At 40.3% G+C, this 19,914-nt stretch overlaps 1 protein-coding gene across 2 annotated transcripts in view; it reads left to right on the forward strand.

Moving 5' to 3' along the window:
- Nucleotides 1–19,914, forward strand: part of TAFA5 (TAFA chemokine like family member 5) — a 530,796-nt gene that overhangs the window by 87,364 nt on the left and 423,518 nt on the right. Inside the window, exon 3 of one of the 2 annotated variants that reach the window (XM_031940888.1) lies at nt 13,260–13,577. The exons of the other annotated variant lie outside the window; for it this stretch is intronic. Coding sequence (XP_031796748.1) covers nt 13,260–13,375 — 116 coding nt within the window. The 3' untranslated portion in view covers nt 13,376–13,577. Of the gene's footprint in view, nt 1–13,259; nt 13,578–19,914 lie in introns of those variants that run through there. 2 annotated transcript variants of the gene reach the window in all.

Below are 19,914 nucleotides of genomic sequence, written 5' to 3' on the forward strand. Positions count from 1 at the left end.
TCTCCTACAAATGGCAGCATGCAACTGTAGAGCATGCACTCCATTGGGGATCACAAGTCCTGGGTCCAAATCCTGCTCTACTCCTTGGAGAACGTGGTCAAGTCTTGATTTTCCTAAGCCTCAATTTCCAAATCATTGATGTGAGAAGCATGGACTAGATAAGTGATTATAGAGATTAAATCTATATCTTTGTGATCATTTTGATTTGCTTTGTCCCTCTCATATCTGAAACAAACACACAAAGAAATCTAAAAATATTTCCTCTATGCAAATAGGGAGAGAGAGAGAGAAAGAGAGAGAGAGAGAGAGAGAGAGAGAGATTGACAAAGAGAGACAGAGACAGAGAGAAGAAAGAGAGAGGGAGAATTTCGATAATTTAGGACCCCTGTTCTGACAAAAGACAAAACCAAGAGAACTCCGTCAATTCATTATTTCATAAGTCCATGAGTGAAGAGCACAGCAAAGTGTTGGGAAAGGTCCAAGGAAGAAAATATTGTTCCTCACTAGATGGAAGGGATAGTATTAGAGAAAATCTTCTCTGAGGAAGTGTTACTCAAGGTAAGCCCTGAAGGAAAATATAAGGATTCTGAAAGGAAGGAGCATAAGAGGACTAAAAATATATGACAACAGATCATATTTCATACTCTGAGACCAGGAAATAGTCCATTTTTTCCAGGAATATGGAAAGGTTGTAAAGTGAAACAATAAGGTTGAAATACAGGTTGGAGCCAGTCTCCTTATTGTGTTGCCTTTTAAATGTTGCCTAAAGTATACATGTTATCCTTGAAGAAATGGGGAGTTTCTGAAGATTGTTCAGTAAGAGTACATGCAGTCATGGCTGTGTCTGGAAAGAACTAATTTGATTGAAGCGTAGAGGCTGAAGCGAAGAGAAACTGGGAGCAAGGGGTATTTTATTCCAGGGGCCCACGGCCAAGTGATAAGGGCTTGAATTAATTGTTCATGTTTATATAATGTTTGAAGATTTGCAAAACATTGAAATGCATCATATACATTCTTCAGCAATGGCTACATGAAGAGAAGAGGAATGATGTGGGAGATAGAGGCAGAATCCACAGACCTTGGTGATTGATTGTGCATCACTGATGAAGGGGGACTCATTGATGAACATGGATAACTGAGAGGAAGATAATGCTTTACAGTGGAAGGGAAGCATAATTTGGAGGGGAGGGAATAAGTTCCATGTCAGAAATGTTGACTTAGAGCTACTGATAGTGGGGAGGCTCAGCAGACAGTTAATGATGTGGGACTGAAGCTCAGATTGGAGATTAGTTATATATACATAAAGAAAAGAGATTTGTGTTAAGATGGTATTTGAGCTTATGGGGCCAAATGAGATCACCGAGAGCCAAGGTGTAAGAAGAAAAGAAAAAGGGTTGTAAGACAAACTGTGTGTAAAGTGAGAAGCTCAGGCTCATGATTCCCAAGGGGAGCAGCATAGAACCAGGGAAAGAGCACTAATTTTGGAGTCAGAGACCCTGCTTTCAAATGTTACCCCCCCTTGTATCATTCAAGTAAGCCATTTATCCTCTGAAGGCTCCAGTTTCCTCAAGATACAGTTGACCCAACTGGCTACTGTGGTCCCTTCAGCTTTTGGGTATATTACCTGAATCTGGGAATTTTGTAAAATGTTCTGAGGGGGTACATGGAGAACTAGGGAGAGTAAGGCAGACCCTGGGTGGGCCAAGTGGGAAAATTTGGGGTGGGACATAAAGAGGAAGTTCTATGATTTCCAAACAGATTGACTGACCTTTCCCCTTCTGAAATTTCTCATTTTCTTGTTTAATTGGAATACACTGTGTGGGCTGGAGCACGGTGATTTCCATGAGAAAGTGATGAAAGGCAAGAGACATAAATGCAAATGAGAAGAGAAGGAATGTTGGGGGCTGTGGCGCCATCAAGAAACACTGGCCTCTACAGAATCATCAATATGCAGAAAAGCGAGCTGGGCAAGATTACGGAGTGTAATGCCCCAGATTCAATCAAGAAACAATTAGATGAAAATCTGCCAAGCTGGAGTAGGGGAGAGGAACAAGCTCCAATGGACTGATTGACAACAGTATCTGATAAGATTAGAGGGTGTAGATTAGAAGGTCCAACATCCTGAGGATCTAAGTCAGATAGTGTCTCTCTCTCTCTCTCTCTCTCTCTCTCTCTCTCTCTCTCTCTCTCTGTGTGTGTCTGTCTTTCTTTCTGTTTCTGTCTCTGTCTGTCTTTCTCTCCTCTCTCTCTCTCCTCTCTCCCTCTCTTTCTGTGTCTGTCTGTCTGTCTTTCTCTTTCTCTGTGTGTGTGTGTCTGTCTGTCTCTGTCTCTCTCTCTCTCTCTGTTTCTGTCTCTGTGTTTCTCTCCCTGTCTTCCTGTCTCATCTTTTTCTCTCTGTGTATCTCTCAATATCTCTCCATCTGTTTCTTTGTGGTGCATCTAGTGGACTTGTCTGACATTTCCAAGCAAAGTCACACTCAGGTGATATAATGAATCTGGTCTCTAAAGAGTTGTGTTAATAAATTAATCAACAAGCCCTGGATTAAGTTTCCTGCAAAGAAAGGCAAAAACACAGTGGTTGCCCTCAAGGAGCTTTCGTTCAAAAGAGGAGAACATGTAAACAGGCTTATAAAGAATACAAAAAGTAGATGAAAGTTAACTCAGAATGCATAGAAGACTCCTGCTATACTGCAGATCCTTAGCATCTAAGAGCTGGAGGTTATGTTGGGACGATTCTAGTCAAGCTTATGACTGAGGAGCAATGCCTTCTGTCATATTTCTGACAAGACACCATCTAACCTCATCTCCCTGCCAAGAGAACCCGCTCAGATTGCTCAGCTTTGATTATCTCTTTGTGAATGTATCCATAAATGAATCAGGGGCTGGGAGGGGTATTAGAAGAAGGGACATCAGGGCTGGGAGAGACGTTAGACCATGGGTTGGTGGTAGCTACCTGCCTAGACCCGGAAGTGAATTGTTGATTTACTTAGGAAAAATAATATTTCAGGCCTTTGAAATCCCCTTATTAGTAACCAAGGTGTTTCTAACTTCCATCTGTTGACAGGGTGAACCTGCAAGTGTAGCTTGCTGTAGCCCAGAACATTTTAATCTCACCTCCCACTTTCCTTTCCAATCCTCCAGATGCCTCATTAGTCAAAACAATGAAGACTTGGTCAGAGCAGCTATCAAGCACTATTGGTGCATCTTTAAGCCTTTTCTGAACCTTTCTCAGACTGTCTTTACTTGAGATTCATATTTTTGTACCTCTCCAAGGATTCTTAGCCCACCATCCAAGTGCCTTCTTAGTTGCTGACAACCAAAGTAGATGGCCAAGGACATATCATGGTGGACAGTGAAATGTTCCTTCTTGAAATTGGCAGTGACTGGTGAGAAGAACGAGGGCATAGGCAGCCTGGATATAGGCACATTCCAAGAAAATATTCATCATCCTACCAAGTGACATTTGTCTAGTGCTTTGTGTCTCCTTGAAGATTCTCATACATATGATCCATTATAAAGAGGAACCTATTTCTTCATCATGAATAAAGAAAATGAATTATTTTATGTATTTGATGCACATTTATCTAGTCTCTGTACTAAATACTCTGTCTTCTCTTACAAGGCAGTCTAGCCAAAAGTCATTTTTGCCTTCTTGTGCATATGGATGTAGCCATAGATGCTCTGAAAAGTTCAGCCCACCTAACTCTACAGGGAGGAACTCATCATCTGACTGAAAGCAGGAGGTTGGAGTCCTTAGTCATAGAAACATGGACTAAGTTAAAAAGCATTAGGGCTTTGAGTGAGAGGATAAGAAGGCTCACACTGGTCCAAGACTATCCTTCCCTGCCTTCTAGGACCTTCTGCCAGAGACCAGGCAAATCACCAGAAATGGATCTCAAGGGTACTCTATGTAAGAGTATTAGAATGAAGAGTGGAGGAAGGATCGGAAGTCCTGAGATCTGTATGTACATTGAAAAATGAATAAATGAATAGATGGATGAATGAATGGGAAAAAAAAAAGCACTTACTGTGTGCCAACACAAGGTTGTTTAGGATGTAATGGTGGAACCATTCTGTGGCTTCAAAGAACTGACATTCTAAAGTGGGAGAAGGTATATATAGAGGGTGACAGAGGAGGGGTATTTTGCTTCAGAAGTTTACAAGGATGGTGAGTGTGACCATGAGGGAGTAGATTGATATATCCCTTCTAGGAATAAGGATGGATTTGATTTGATAATGGCACCTACCTCTCAGAGTTGTTGTGAGAATCAAATGAGATAACACCAAAAGAAAAAGCACTTAGCACAGGACCCAGAACATAGTAGGGTGCTTTCCCCCCTTATAATAGTTTATTGTCTTGTAATTCAGAGAAGAGGACGTTGGCAAGACAGTGGAAAGGACCATGGAAGAAATGGTCAAAGACTTGGGAGAAATGTGAGACACAGCTGGGAGTTTCCTGAAATAATGGTCGTGCAGAGTTAGCCACTAATCAGAACTTAAAAACCTTGGGGCAGGCATGTGGAAGATGAACCTGAATCTGAAGATGACTCTATAGTCAGAAGAAGTGGGTTCAAATTCTGACTATCTACCATGTCTCCTCCCTAAGCCTGAGATTTCTTTTCTGTAAAATGATTCATTTGGACAAGATGCCCTTGGGGATATTTTCTAGCTCTTGGCCTAGGCTCTCCTGTTTAGGTCTCTGATTTGTCACCTGTTAACTGTGTGACTGCTCTGCCGCTGACCTTTCTTGTGGGGAAATAGGAATCACAACATTAACACTTAAAAACCTTGGCTGCTTCCTTGTGTCTCCTCATGTGAGGAAATGCAAACTTTAGAAGGTCCTGTCAAAGAAAAAATGATCTGAGGACGGTCCTGAGCATGGACTGAGGTCATTGTGGAAGACACCAGGAGATGGTCTTGAGGTGGGAGAAGGGACAGGACAGTTCATATATCCATCAGTTGAAGGAGGAAGGAATTATTCCTTCCATCAGAGATAGGAGTTGGACCAGTTTGATGATGACAGAACACAGAAGGGGAAGTAATAAGGTGGTTTGGGACCATTTTATAAAGGAGAGCTAAACAGGAAATGTACTTTATCCTATGGACAATAGGGAGCCATGAGAGTTGATTGAGTAGAACAGATACATGGTCAGGTTTGTGCTTAAGGGAAATCACTTTAGCAGCACTATGGGGATGGATAGTAGTGGGAGAGACTTGAGGCAAAGAAACATTAAGAAGCTGCTGTGATAATGTAGGCAAGAAGTGGAGGCGTTTCAGAATTAAGGTAGTGTGTGTGTGTGTGTGTGTGTGCTCATGCACATGTAAAGAAAAAAAAAGATTGTTTATGAGAGACTGTAAAAGTAGAGACAGCAAAATTGGTCAAACAACTGGCTAAGTGGGATGAGGGAGGGGGAGAAGTCCAGGATAGCATCGAGATTACAAATTTAGAAGACTGGAAAGCTAATGGCACTTTTGACCCAAATAGGGAAGTTTGGGTGGCAGGGGAATGTTCAGAAAGAGAATGAGTTCAGTTTGGGGCATGCTGAGATGGAGATACCTCTGGGACATCCACTTGGAAATGTCCAATAGGCAATTGGTGTTGTGAGACTGGTGCTGGATGTGTAGATCTGCAAAAATGAGAAAGAGAGAGAGAGAAATAGAAAGGAGGGGAGAGAGGGGAGAAGGAAGAGAAACAGAGACAGAGATAGAGAGAATGAAAAAAAGAGAGACACAGAAAAAGAGAGAGAATGGGAGAGACAGAAAGAAAGAGAGAGAGGGAGAAAGATAGAAAGAGATAGAGAGATAAAGATACAGAGAAATAACAGCGAGAGAGGGAGAGAGCTTAGAGATGGCCCAGGACAGAGATAGAGCTTTGGGGAAACATCCACATTTATGGCGTGTTCTTGATGAATAGTGAGCCAACCCAAGAAGCCAAGGAAACCTAATGGTTGGGTTCTAGTAAGGGGGGTTGCAGCTAGGTTGTTTGGGGTTATAAATGCCATCATGCTTTATATTTGTTCCCAGATGCACCAGGCTGCAGCTAGACCTCATTGAACGAGGCAGATGCATGGTCAGCACTGGACTCTAGGAGCACCACTTTGGCTTCTCATGGGGCATTATGAAATTAAGTTCAGATAATGGATATGAAAAAAAAGTTTTCTGCCAGGCAACCTGTAGGAGCTATGATTACTAAGCAGCCCTTACAAGCCTACAGTATGCTTTGCCTGCCAGCCAGACTGTGGGTAGGGACTAGAAGCCCTCCTTTTTGTTTGCCCATAGCCCCCAGCTTAGAGTCACACACACAGGATATGGTCCACCTGTGCTTCTTGGCTGGCAGAGGACCCTCCAATGATGTGAAGGGCAGGGATCCCTGGTTTTCTACCCCTTGTAAAACCACCCTTTGCTCGTCCCTACCAACTGGATGAGGAAGGTGGGGGGCCACAGGATCCACCAGAGCAAGTCATTAGTTTAGTAACTCCTCATTACAGTGATAACTGGACACACAGTTCAGTTGTCATGGAGATGGAAGGTGACATGGGGGAGAGACTTTAGCTACACTTTCTGTAGAGAAATTCCACTTAAATGAGATACCCTCTAGACCCTTTGATAAATGGCCAGATTGAGATCCTTTGTTTCCGGCTTTCCCTTGAGAGACCTAGATCTGGGTCAGCCTGTGGAGTCAAAGTGGCCATGCTTGAGCCAAGACTTTCCCACCACCAATTATCAATGTATTCATCCATCTATCTATGTGTTCTCTATCTGTCTATCATCTATCTCTCTATCTATTCATCTATTGTATCTGCCTAACCCTTTGATTGAGATTTTAGGAATATTGAAAGGTTAATTGATTTGTCAGGGGTGACACAACAAGAGCAAGAGGGATGATTGGAACATGGGGGTCATGTACCAAAAGCCGACCGCGTCTCTCTATGTGAAAATGAGGCTGCTGACAGCAATGGAAGACTATCAGCCTCCACTTGTATGACATTCTAAGGCCAGGAGGTTGTCTTCTTCATAACAATATCAAGAGGCAGGAAGTATAGATGACACAATGGAAAGAGCCAACACTCTGGAATTAGAGAAACTGAATTCAAATTCTGACAGTTCCCAATGCTGGGTAAGCCACAAGCTCCCTAAGTCTCAGTTTTCTCATCTGTAAAGTGATTATGTTATTAGAGCACTAGGTTACCTCTTACACCATCCTGCTTTTACATCTGTGCCCCAGAGGTCTGCCTTCCAGAAGAGGAATACACAAAGCCGAAATGGGTAATGTGACTTAGCTAGGGTCATAATCCATAACAGAATCCCACGGGGACACATCAGAGCAAGAAAAGCATTTTAGGGATCATGAAACATTTGAGGTCAGAGACAGACAGAAAAATAAGATCAGATTTTCCCCCTCTTATTTCCTTTAACCAGCTCATTAATTTCATTCTTCATGTGTAGCGGCTGAGAAACATTGCCAATAAGTCCAATTGGTCATTAACTGTCCAACTTTCTGCTAGGAGATAGTTTCAACTTCCTATTAAAATAGGCAACTGGGTTTCGGTGCAATGTACAGATCACTAAGGATGGGTTATCAATGGAACATGGGCAAGATGATGGGAGAGCAGGTCATGCAAGGGCTGGGCAACTGGTTGCTAGAATCTGCTGGAGAAGAAAAGGAGGGGCTGACAGCTGCCTTAAAGCCATGTCTTCTTAATTAGCGAGTTTGAGATTCATTGGGAATGTTGTCTCGCTCATTAGACTGGGAGCTTTTAGAAAGTAGGGACTGTTATGTTTGTAATTTGTTTTTGCTTTTCTGACTGTGCTCATAGCTAACCTCTCATTTCTAGAAGTGAACTTTGCTGAAAGATACATCATCTTTATTGCATTGGGTACTCGGGTTTCCTCAAACAAAAGCTGGGCAATGACATCTGGTTTTTTGGACTACATGTAGATTTAAAATTTGAACCATCTAACCCAACTTCCTCTCTTTAAATTCTTGAAGAAGGGAAATGGTTTGTCTAAGGTCCCATGGATAGTAAGAAGCATGGTCAGGACTGTCAAACTCTAAACAGTGCTCTGGGAATCCCTCACGAGTTCAGCATTGAATGTTTTCCACTCAAATGCATGAGTCCTTGTCCAAGTGTGTTATAAATGTGCAGGTTTAGATAAAGACTAGATTAATGCTTTTGTAAGAAGCTTTGATTTGATGCTACATGTGCTTGGAGTAAGGTGGGGATGAGAGCACAGTATGTTAAGGACTAGGAGCCAGAAAGAAATTCAGTTCAAATCACAGCCCGCTACTTGCTGGCTATGTACTCATAAATAAGTCATTTTATTTCCTCCTGCCTCAGTTTCCTCACTTGTAAAGTAGACATAGTGTCTTACCTCCTACCTCCCAGGACGGATGTGAACATATAATAGCATCACAAATATTAAAAGCAAATTATAAGCTCAAGGAACAGAATCTCAGGGACAGAGCCAGGCTTCACATGGTGCTATCAAGAGGAAGGTTTGTTTTATGTTGGAAAATACTCAATAATTAGGTTTTGTACAAAAATTCAACTGGGTCACTTCAAGAGATAGTGAATTTTCTCTCAATGGAGTTCTCTAACCAGAGGCAAGCTGGCTACTTGTTAGGGATGTTCTAGAGGGATTCTTCTTATTCAGGTAGGAGTTAAACTCAGGGGTTACTTCCAGCCCTCAGATTCTGTGGCTATTAACACTTTAGAAATCTATCCTGTAATCAGGACAAATGCCATAATCCATCTGGGCTTAGAGAATAGCTGACCTGGAAGGGGATTGTAGGAGAATAGACATTCATCAAAGGGAAACTGATGCTCAAATTAGGAAAGTGACTCTCCAGCGTCACCAATAAGCAATCTTTTCTCATCTATCCATCTCTAATTCCTTCTGGTTTTTACTACAAATGTTGGCTCCTTGTTTAATGATTACTTGTTGAGCATTATTATAATTTTGATATTTCACCTTTGTCAGTACGCAGAAAGATCAGAAAAGAAATTCATTCTCACCTGTTCTTAGGAATCTCAGAATGAGTGAAGAGCTGCAGAGAACAAAGGGAGCACATTTTAAGGCTAGGAAGGAAGAATAAAAAGGGGGGTCAGAGACTCAAGGGAGAAGAGAAAAAGTCTCTAGGTCTAACCCACTATTATTAAAGCACATGGGTTTGTACTAGAAGCAGCAGCATTTTGATAGGTCCTAGAACCTCTTACCTTTTGCCAGCCCTGAGATTCCTGGGTAATTAATGAAATTAATTTGGCTTTCTAAGTTCCTGTCCAAGTCTAACTCTAAAATATTATGATTCTGTGAGACCTATGAGAACACTTAATGTCCTTTGACCAACTTCAAGTCTTTTGTTAGTTTATGGTTGTTTCTTCTTTTAAAAGATTTTTGAAGGATCAGCCAAAATTAAATCCCTTTGTGTGTTATTGCCTTTATGATTAGTTTCTTGCATTTCTCCTGTTTTCCTCTCCATCACTCTTCAACTTGAAGAAGGAAGGCAGCAAGGCAGCAGCTCAGAATATGAGATGTACAAACACTGTAGCAGATCTATTGATGAGATTGCTTTCCTTGGTATTATATCTACCCTTTGAAAGGGGTGTCTGGGGGCAAAATGCAAACAAGATAGAAAAGGGTCTATGACACAGAAGGGTTGACATTAATATAGAAGAAGAGTTCCTAGCTCTGAGAAATGCTCCAAAGTAAAAAGGACTGCTTTTTGAGATGATGGAAGATGAGCTCTCCATCGAATGTCCTTTAGGATATCACTTTGCTTCCAAATACCATTGTTGGTAACTGGTTAGGCATTTCAGCCTACTTTATATTTCTTCATTAGCTTGAATCCTTTTGAGTCATGTATAGAGACTCTATGTCAGGCACTGTGCTAAGTTCTGGGGATACAAATATAGTCCCCTCCAAAATAAAAGGAGGTTCCTTCAACATAGAATGTACAAAAAAACTTACCAAAATCAAGATTTGGGTGATTCTTTAACTCTATGACCTCTCTATGGTGCTGGAGTTCTTTCTCTATTTCTTTAGTGTTTTATTCTGTAGATAGCAGAGTAGCTCCAGGTCTGAGTATTTTTTATGTAGCACTCTTCCCTCTATCTCCATGACAGACACCTCACTTTTTTCAGGTAAAGAATGTTCTTTAGGATGTCACTTTGCTTCCAAATACCATTGTTGGTAACTGTTACCAGCACTTCAGCCTACTTTATATCTCTGCATTACCTTGTATCCCTTGCAGTTTTAGTTCGTTGGAGATCAGGGTATTCCAAAACCCAGAGCTGTACACATCATTAGGAAAATGTTGATTGGTAAATTAAGGGCTCATATAGCTAGGAGTGACTTGAAGTCATTAGAGTACTACACCATTTTTCAAGTGCATTTAATCCAAATCTCCTTTGTTTATTCTGTTCTGCATTTCACCTGCATTATCTATCCAGATTGTGTATACATAATTGTGTGTGTGTGTGTGTGTGTGTGTGTGTGTGTGTATTTTGATGGACTCACACTATAGGCTGCCCATTTAATTGAATGTCACATCTGGATTACATCATACATATTTTTCATCCACTTTTTTTTCTAAGCAAATGGATGGCACATTCTTTTTTGAATGATTATGGGTCCCCATGAATTGGCCCTGTAATGTCTCATTTCATGTAATTTAATTAGCACACTATCTTTTACAAGCTTCTGGCCATGAAAAGGGCATTCCTCTTCTATTTGGAATTTGTATTGGTCATCCTCCATGGCAACAGTGGACACTTCTTTGATTTATGCTAGCTTGATGTTGCTACTCTGTTATCTTCTTGACATCATCAAGCTGATCTTAATGTCTTCAAGTCTAAAAGGACTTTATGTTGAGGAGAGATTGGTTAAGTTCTGTTTGGAGCCAGTGAGAGAGTCCCCTGTTGCCAACACTAGTTGGGAAATTCTGTGTTCTCTCTGTGTTTTGTTGGAAAACAAAAAAAAATAATTTTAATTTAAAATAAAATCAGCATTTATTAAGTGACGATTTTGTGAAAGCTGCTGACTGATTAGTTTGCCCTCCTCCATACAGTTGTTAGAAATCCAGTCCCTTGACCAACAGCCATTCATTTGCCCAAGGGAACATCACCACTGTGATTACTAAAAGCACCCTGAATTTCTACTGTTTAATTTCTTCAGGAAAGAAGCATAATTTCTGCCCCACCTTTTTGAAGTGCAGATATCCCTATGTCCAAAGAATCATATATCTACAGATAGAAGGAAACTTAGAGTTCTAATGCACCAGTTTTCTCATTTTACAGATTATAAGATCATGGAAGAGTGGAGTGGAGAACATTTGGATCTGAGTGCTACTTCTGAAACAGGCCCCATTTCTGACACTAGGAAAATCCCTTTACATCTCAGTGTCCTTGGCAATCCTCTGAAAATGTCTTCTCAGTCTTTTTTGTCATGGACTCCTTTATATCTGGAGTAATTTGTGGATCCCTCTCAAAACAGTGTTTTTTTTAAATTTTGAAATAGTATTTTATTTTTCCAAATACATGAAAAGATAGTTTTCAACATTCACTTGTGCAAAAATTTGTGTTCGTAAATTTCTTCCTCTTTCTTCCTCTCCTTCCTTCTCAACAGAGCAAGCAATCTGACATAGGTTAAACATTTGCAGTTTCTCTTAACATATCTCCATATTTGTCATGCTGCACAATTAAAATCAGATCAAATGGATTAAACCACAAGAAAGAAAAAACAAACAAACAACAAAAATGGTAAAAATACTATGCTTCAATCCACATAGTTCTCTCTCTGGATGTGGTAGGTGTTTCCTACTCCCTGTGAAAGTCCATATCTGGAGCAAGAATAAACAAAACATGAGGGAAGGGGGCACATCTATGCCCACAAGATGTATTATTGTCATTACTATTACCATTAGCTTTATTATTACTTTGTAATTAGTGCAAAGAGTACTTATTCCAGAGCCACTGAATCTCAGATCAAACCCTTCCTCTGATGCTTTTTATTTGTTTATCAAATCCCTTCACCTCACTGAAACCCCCTCTTCTCTAAAATGAGAAGTCAGGACTAGTTTGTCTCTGAGCCCTCTTCTAATTCCAGATCCAATGATCCTGTAATTTCATGACTTCTTCTGATCACTTTGGATTCCAAAAATATATATTTTTTTGCTTTGGTCATCTTAAAATGCTGCTCCTTCCCATCCCCAATCAACCTTCACCCCAAGCAAATAATCTTTTAGTGACTAGCTTTAAAGTGAAGACCTTCTCTGGGCTTAGCTTGGCTAGTGGAGTTAACTACACACAGATATTTGTGTGTGTGTGTTTGTGCATATATATACACATATATATGTATATACATATACATACACATACATATATATAAACTTGATTTTACTTGACAATACCATCAAGTAAAGAGTGACAACAAATGAACTCCTGGACCCCATCAACAATGAAGTTGACATAGAACCAGAGAAAGCCAGAAAACCCAAGATGGTTCCCTTCTCTTAATCCTTCAAGCTCTGGCAACTATGGATGTGTAGGTGTTTGACTGCTTCTTAATGTGTTTTTCTCCCCTCACTTACAATTAATTAGCAAAGGTTTGGACACATACAATCACTTGCTCAAGGCAAATTCAGATGTAGTCCAAGATGCATCTATTGAGAACTGTAAAGAGAGAATTAGGCTTTTTTTAAAATAGGTTTTTCCCTCACCCAGACTAGAATGGAGCGGAAAATAGTCAACTCACCTGAACATTTTATGTTCATAAAATACATCCCCGATTAAAAAAAAATCTTCCTCCTTGGCCGACAAATGGGAATCTTCTCCGCGCTGTTGGTCTTGGGTACATGGCTAGCCTCTGCTTCTCTCATTGTCGTAGAGACATATGGCTCTGTTGACGTTGCAGAGATGATGTGTTGTCAAAAATTCATGGCAGCGTGTGTTTTGCCAAACATTTCACTACAGAGGAACAAGGACTCCAACCTGATTATCAAAATCTGACATTTTGAAACTGCCTGCAGAGTTTTTTTTAACTGTTGGGTTTCCATGTCAACAGCGTGTCTGTCTTCATTTACAGCTGCCATATCCACCCTCCCCTTTCCCCTTCAGCATGTTAGAGAACAGAGTGTCTTTGTTTCCAGCAGCTAATGAATATATAACGGGATATGTATGTGGAAATGTGTCTATATATGTATATGTATATCTATCTATATCAATATGAATATCTCAGTAAATGTATATTTTCTCAAATAGGGCACCCTGACTTGTCACGAGCAAAACCTGACTTCCTGTGGACCACTGAGAATTTGGATTCCACACAGGACCTGATGTTACACGGGAGGCTTGGTAATATTTTATGGCCTCAGTAACTTGATGAAAATTGCCTAAAGGAAGAAGAAACCCAGTTGGGGATGACGGGTGTCTGAATTGTTTCCATGGAGTTTTTTGAGGCAGAAAACTGACCAGATTGTATCTGAAGTAGCTTTTAACAGATTTGGAAATGGACTGGGATTGGACACGTACTGCTGGACTCTAGGTATCAGAATTAAAGATAAATCACAGGAGGTTCAGGTGAGACATAGCCATAGGGCAGAGGAACGGAGCTTACACCAGAAGGCCAAATTAGACAGGGCTGACAGCACTTGTGGTGGAATGAGGAAGCCCTGAGTTCAAATCCTGATCCCAAATACTATTTTTATGATTGTAGAAAAATATTTTTGGAACATTCTCCATTCTTAGTTTCTTCATCTATAAAATAAGGGGATGATTATAGCATCTAGGACATAGGATTATCATGACAAATCAGAGAATATATAGAAGGTTTTAAGTAAAATCTTGGAGTTTGGGTACACTGATAGTGATTTAACCTGTCCAGCTCTCCCCATCCTAATGTTTCCAGCGCAGTCTCAGGCAGGTGTTCTGGGGCTGATTTCCCCCATATGCCTACCCTGATATCAAAACCTTTTCTTCAACTGAGTATGCCTTCTTTTCCCTGTCTCAGACATGAACACACACACACACACACACACACACACACACACACCCTAATTCCAGCTCTGAGGAGAGAAAGATTAGATGGTATGGGAGAGCAGACATTAAATGTAGGTGATCGCTTCTATTCTGTTCTTTTTGACACTGGTATTTCAGAAACTATTCACAGGCCCAATTCCACTGATTTGACCTATCCTGTTTCTGATCTGATTTAGCTCATCTTTCTTTAAGCAACCTGGTGATTCACCATATTAATTCCAAGCCCAGAGTGGACACCCAATTATTTTAGTCTACTACATCTAAGAACTCCTGAGCTCAAGACATCTCCTAGTTTCAATCTCTCAGGTAGCTGGATTTATTAGTACCACCATTCCTGTTGTAGTTTTTTTCTCCTGCAGGGTATGGACATCAAAAGGAGAGGATGATGGTTATAGTTGTTAGATGAGGATTAAAGCAAGACCTTTTTCCCCACTTGGGACTGGGAGAACTTTAGCATTTTTATATGTGGGTAGAAAGGGGTCTCAAAGGGAGATGAAGGTAAAAAGAGAACTGGATTTGAATTCTTGACTTTGCTACTCATTACCTGGATGGTAATAAACAAGTCAGGATGAATGACTTAGCAATAGACAAGTTATTCACCCTCACTAAGCCAAATTTTCATCATCTTCAAAGTGATACCTTTTGATTTTAGTGATACTCATCTATAAATTAATGAGGTAGGTTTTAGATGGATCTGAAGAAAATCTTCCTAATAATTAGAGCCATGTCAAAGTGAGATAGGTTGACTGAAGAATTGAATTTCCCATTACTAGAGATCTTCAAGCTGGATAAATACTTGTTGAGTGTGCCATTGAAATGATTCATGCTTCAAGTCTAAGTTGGAATTCATCTTTCCTCAGATTACTCTGAGATCCAGTGATTCACAGAAGGTAAAAATTACAAAGAAGCAGATTTCACATCAGTCTGGGAAATGGGCTTTTACCAGTTGGAACTATCTATCCACAGAATGATTGCCAGGGCGGGGGTGTTAAATGACTCTCAAAATTACAGGTCCTCAGGCAGAATTTATGGGACCCTTGGATGGCATGGACTTTGGCTAAAGTAGCTTTGGTGTCTTTAAAAATATTCTATAATTCTTTAAATAGCATAATCAGGGAGAAATACCTAGTTTAGGAAAGGATGTGATACGGGGAAACCAATATTCCTTTGGGGGTCAAGAGTCATGGATAACCCATAATTTTATTTCTATCCCTTGTTAGGTCCATGAACTCAAAAGAATCACTTTTTTGGTCCTTATTTTCTTCCTATATAAAGTGGGGAGGGGGGAGGTCAGATTAGATAGGCTCCAACATCCCTCCCAACTCTCATCTTCTAAGGTCACACAATTGCACAGTTTCCCAAAAAGGTGCTATCAAAAAATCGAAACCCAACTCTGACAGGTCTGAGAAGACCAAGAGAACCTAGATTGAAAATGAGACAGACAGAGCCATCCTGTGCTCCCCAGTGGCATCATTAGGAAGGTTTGCAATCTTGTAGCCTAGAAATATAAACCCTCTTTGTTCTGTGCTCAGGAGACCGATTTGTGGATGCAGAAAGAGATGTCCCCACTAGCTGTGTTCTGCTGCTCCAGCAGATGAGTCTGAAGCATTTGGTTCCAGTTCTATAGTCCCGGTATATTGTTATTCAGCCCCACTTCCAAGAGAAGGAATCCCACAGGGAATCATTCGGGGCTCTGGTTGTGAGGAGACCTATATCCAGTTATCTCTTTCTACCTCTCATTCCCTTCTAGGAGTTAAGAAAACATAAATAAATAAAGCACGGTCCCTTCCTGCTTTCGTGGAAGTACACATTCTAGTATGAATTTCTCACACCTGAAGAATATGACTTAATAATGATAGCTATAAGTGCATAAGATAAATATCAAACAATGCATGTGTATTCATAGACATGGAAAACCCTTTCCAATTGGAAGAATGGGAGAAGGCTTCATTGGATAACAGTATCTGAGCTAGAAAGATGGGTAGGCTTTCAAGAGAACACAAGAAGAGATTCAGTATCCCAAGTTTGGGTTATGACCTGTGTCAGGGGGAAGGAAGGTAGCTGTTGGACATAGAAATGAGTTCCTCACACTGTGATCAGATTGGACAAATAAAGATGGCACAGAGATGACAAGACACTAGGCGGGGCTGTGATTGATTTAGATCAGAGAATAGGGATGCTAAAAGAAAAAAGAACTAATAAAATTTAATAAGATGCAATTTAATACAGACTTGACTATACTTGAGGGCATCAGAAAATCAGTTACCTCAATACAGGATGGAGATAGGAAATATTGGAAGGAAGATCTAGATGCAAACACATTATGAGTTAGTGTGACACTTCCAAGGATATAGGGCATGATCCAGTTATGAGATTTTCCTTCTATTTGTGCAATTACAACCCAATGTCCACATTATGTGCACGTAATTATGTCACCTTCATTGAAGACTCAACTCAACGTGTACCTGGGCTAGTTCATCTACTTCTCACTTTAGTTTTATTTTCATTAGTCTTCATACAACCGCTGAAATATACAGTGGGAGTTCACATGTGTTGGCCTTGCTACCCTTAAGGAAGAAGAGTTTAACAAATTTTTCCATTTTTCATCTTTTTTTTCCTCCTCCATTCAGTTCCCTCTTTAAATCTCCTTGAATCATCCAACTTAATGCAGTGTTAGTTTGTATTTGAAAAATATTTTTTTCTAAATTAGAGAGGTGATCATCAGTCCAAGATCAGTCCAAATTCCATTTGTAATGACCTTTTAGAGAAGATGTTGATAATAGAAGAATTGTGTTAACGACAATAATAATTAACATATGGTGTTTAAGTTTACCAAGCACTGAATAGCGATCATTTCACTTATCTTCACAATCCTAAGAAGTAGACACTATTATTAACCCCAATTGATAGAAAAGGAAACTGAGGCAAGTAGAGTTAAATGTCTTTATGTGATCTCATTGCCAGTAAGTGTCTGAGCTTGGTTTCACATTCAGGTCTTCCTGGCTCCAGGTCCAGAATGATTTGCATCATACTGCCTAGATTTATCAAGCGAAAGGAACTAGTCCTACCATGAGAGGCCTTCAGGTGAAGGCTGTTTGGCCACTTCTAGGGAATATTGTAGAAGGAAGACAAACTGACCAAGAGAAGTTTGGAATTACCTATCCTCTGAGGTCTAGTTCTTAGATTTTTTTTTTTTGATTCAATAATTATTTGCATAATGAGCTAACAAATCACTTTACAAACTTACTTTCTGAATTGCCCTAGTGCAATAGTATTTGAATTCACTTGTTTAAACATTTACACTTAAAGATCCCTTTATGACATGATGGGTCTGTAAAAGTTGCCCTTGGTGATATTGGTTAAGTGCACTTGGCAAGACAAATTCTCTGGTTCACTTTGCACGCTTGAAAGGGCAGGGATTCCTAGGTATTGTGTACTTAGTGAAATTCATTAGGAACCATGACTTAGTCAACCTGCTATTTCTATTCATCTTCATTCTATTCTCTTCTGCTCCTTATTATGTAAAAGCAGTATATAGCAGATGGAGAGCTGGGTTTGCAATAAAGAGATCTGCCTCAGACACTTTTGAGGGACATTGGGCAAGCCACTTGCTTCTCAGAACATCTTTTAAAGTATCTGGAAAAGGGAAGAATAATACATGTACTACTTACCTTTTTTCTAACTTTTTTTGAGAAAGGAGCATACTTTTGAAGGATGGGGATAATTTAAGGGGAGAGATGAAACTATGGTTCTTTGGGCACGTGGAACTCCCAGGAAAGAAATTCCTTCCACAAATGCAGGTTGGCAACTGCTCTACAACTTTTGCCAGACTTGAGAAATAAAAATTAGTAGTATTCTGTTACCCTATTTACACTATTTATTTCTGTAACAATAATACCTAATAGAAAAGGCAGAAAAACAGGAGGTAGGACATAGAGCTTCTGTTTCGAGCTTTTCTATTCATTAGTCATGTGACTTGAAACAATTCATTTAATTTCCCTGAGACTTGATTTTCCTCTGTGTCAAATAGGAATGGTGAAAGGTATGCTGCTTACTTACTGTGTATCTTGTAGGGGTGAAAATACCTCCATTAACTACTTGAAAGACTGGATTAAGTTAAATGTGATCTGATTAGGATAGCACAATCCCTGATTCGAATCTTTTCAGAGCTGTCCTATGGAAGAATGACTGTTCTATTTGGCCCTGGAGGGGAGAAAGAGGAAAAGTAGAAAGATGCCATATGGCAACTCCATCTAAGGAAAGATTGGCTTTAGGAGTATATGGTTTCACAACCAACTATCTGGCTTTCTTTATTCCATGGCTTCCCACTTGGCTGATTCTCCAGCTTCCACTCTTGTACCTTGCCCTGGCCATCCTTCTGCATGGCCAACTCAACTCAAACATGGCACCCGCTACTTTCTACAGCCATCTTCATACCAACCTCAAGAAGCCAAATTAAACTGTTAGCTTTGAAAAATGGTAGTCAGATCACACTATGATATCCAAGTACAGTAAGATCACGTTCCTCAATTGCTTTGTTTTGATAATCATTGGCCATGTGACTTCCCAATCTGGAAATCCCCTCCTTGGCCACTATTACCTTATAAGTGTGTTCTCCCTTTATTAGAATGTAAGTTCCTTGGAAACACGGACTGTCCTCCTTTTCATATTTTTCTTCTCAGTACCTCAGCTCAGTGCCTATCATACTTAATAAATTTTTTTTATTCATTCCCTGAGTAAAACTTCTCCATGTATTATGAAACCATCTTCATGATTAGCTTTGGGGTAGAGGAAGATTAAAAAATCAATTTTCCAGTGGACACCCCTCCCTAAGCTGATCTAGGCTGGTCTGCGAGGAGATTAGAGAGACAACCAAATGAGAATATTCTCAGTGCAAAGTACAGTTCCAAGCAATTCTGTGAGTATTGCAAGGAGGGATAGATGACCTTTCAGATACACTTCTCCTTTCCTTAATCATTTCTGCTTTGGACAGAAATACTTAGAGTCTTCCTTTCCCAGGCTTATTTATTTATTTAGATTTTTTTGGACTCTGTAAATGAGGAGATTCTTTGTCTCAGTTGCTACCTAGCTTTAATCACTGCATGGGAGCAGCTTCAGTCTTTAGTCAAAAAATGTAGACCTGTTGAAGACCTTATCTCAAAAAGGCCAAAGTCTCCTATTGCATTCACAGCCATCTCCAGTCGTCCCTGGTTTACATTTGGCCGCTGGACCCAAGCTCTGGAGGGGAAAGCGAGGGAGATGACCTTGCCCAGCCATCCCTCACTTAAATCATGGTATCACTTCCCTGATATTATGGTTCTCTTTGAGAATGAAGGACAAACAACAACAAACTGTAAAATTATCCTTTTCTCCTTCCTGCCTTGTAGAGTTATTGCTGGGATCAAATTAGATAGTAGGTGTGATCCTGCTTTGTCCACTCGAAAGCCCACTACACATAAATGCATGATGGTCCCTGTCAGGGCCATCAACTTTCTCTTCCTCAATCAATGAAAAAGTGTTCATCGAGCACCCCTAGTACACTCGCTGCCATGCTGGGAACTTGGCTCATATAAAGACAGGAACAAACAGCCTCCCCCAAGAAGCACACAGTCGAGAGAAACAGAATGTACAGGAATATAATGTATGCAAAGTGAATGTAAGGTCATTCTGGAGGGGATGGAAGATGCTCAAGCATCTTCATGCAGGAGGAGGTGTCACTGAGCTAAGCTAAGAAGAATAAGGCTAGTGTTCCTTACATCAGAGACCCCTTCATATGTTGAGAGACAACTGTCATCTCCCCTTTGGGATGAATGCTCACCCACATCTCCCAGGAAGGCTCTCCAACTCATTCCCTCTCCTGTTTGTCCTCCAGTTAGAT

The sequence above is a fragment of the Sarcophilus harrisii genome, chromosome 5, assembly GCF_902635505.1.
Source record: "Sarcophilus harrisii chromosome 5, mSarHar1.11, whole genome shotgun sequence".
Taxonomy (NCBI): domain Eukaryota; kingdom Metazoa; phylum Chordata; class Mammalia; order Dasyuromorphia; family Dasyuridae; genus Sarcophilus; species Sarcophilus harrisii.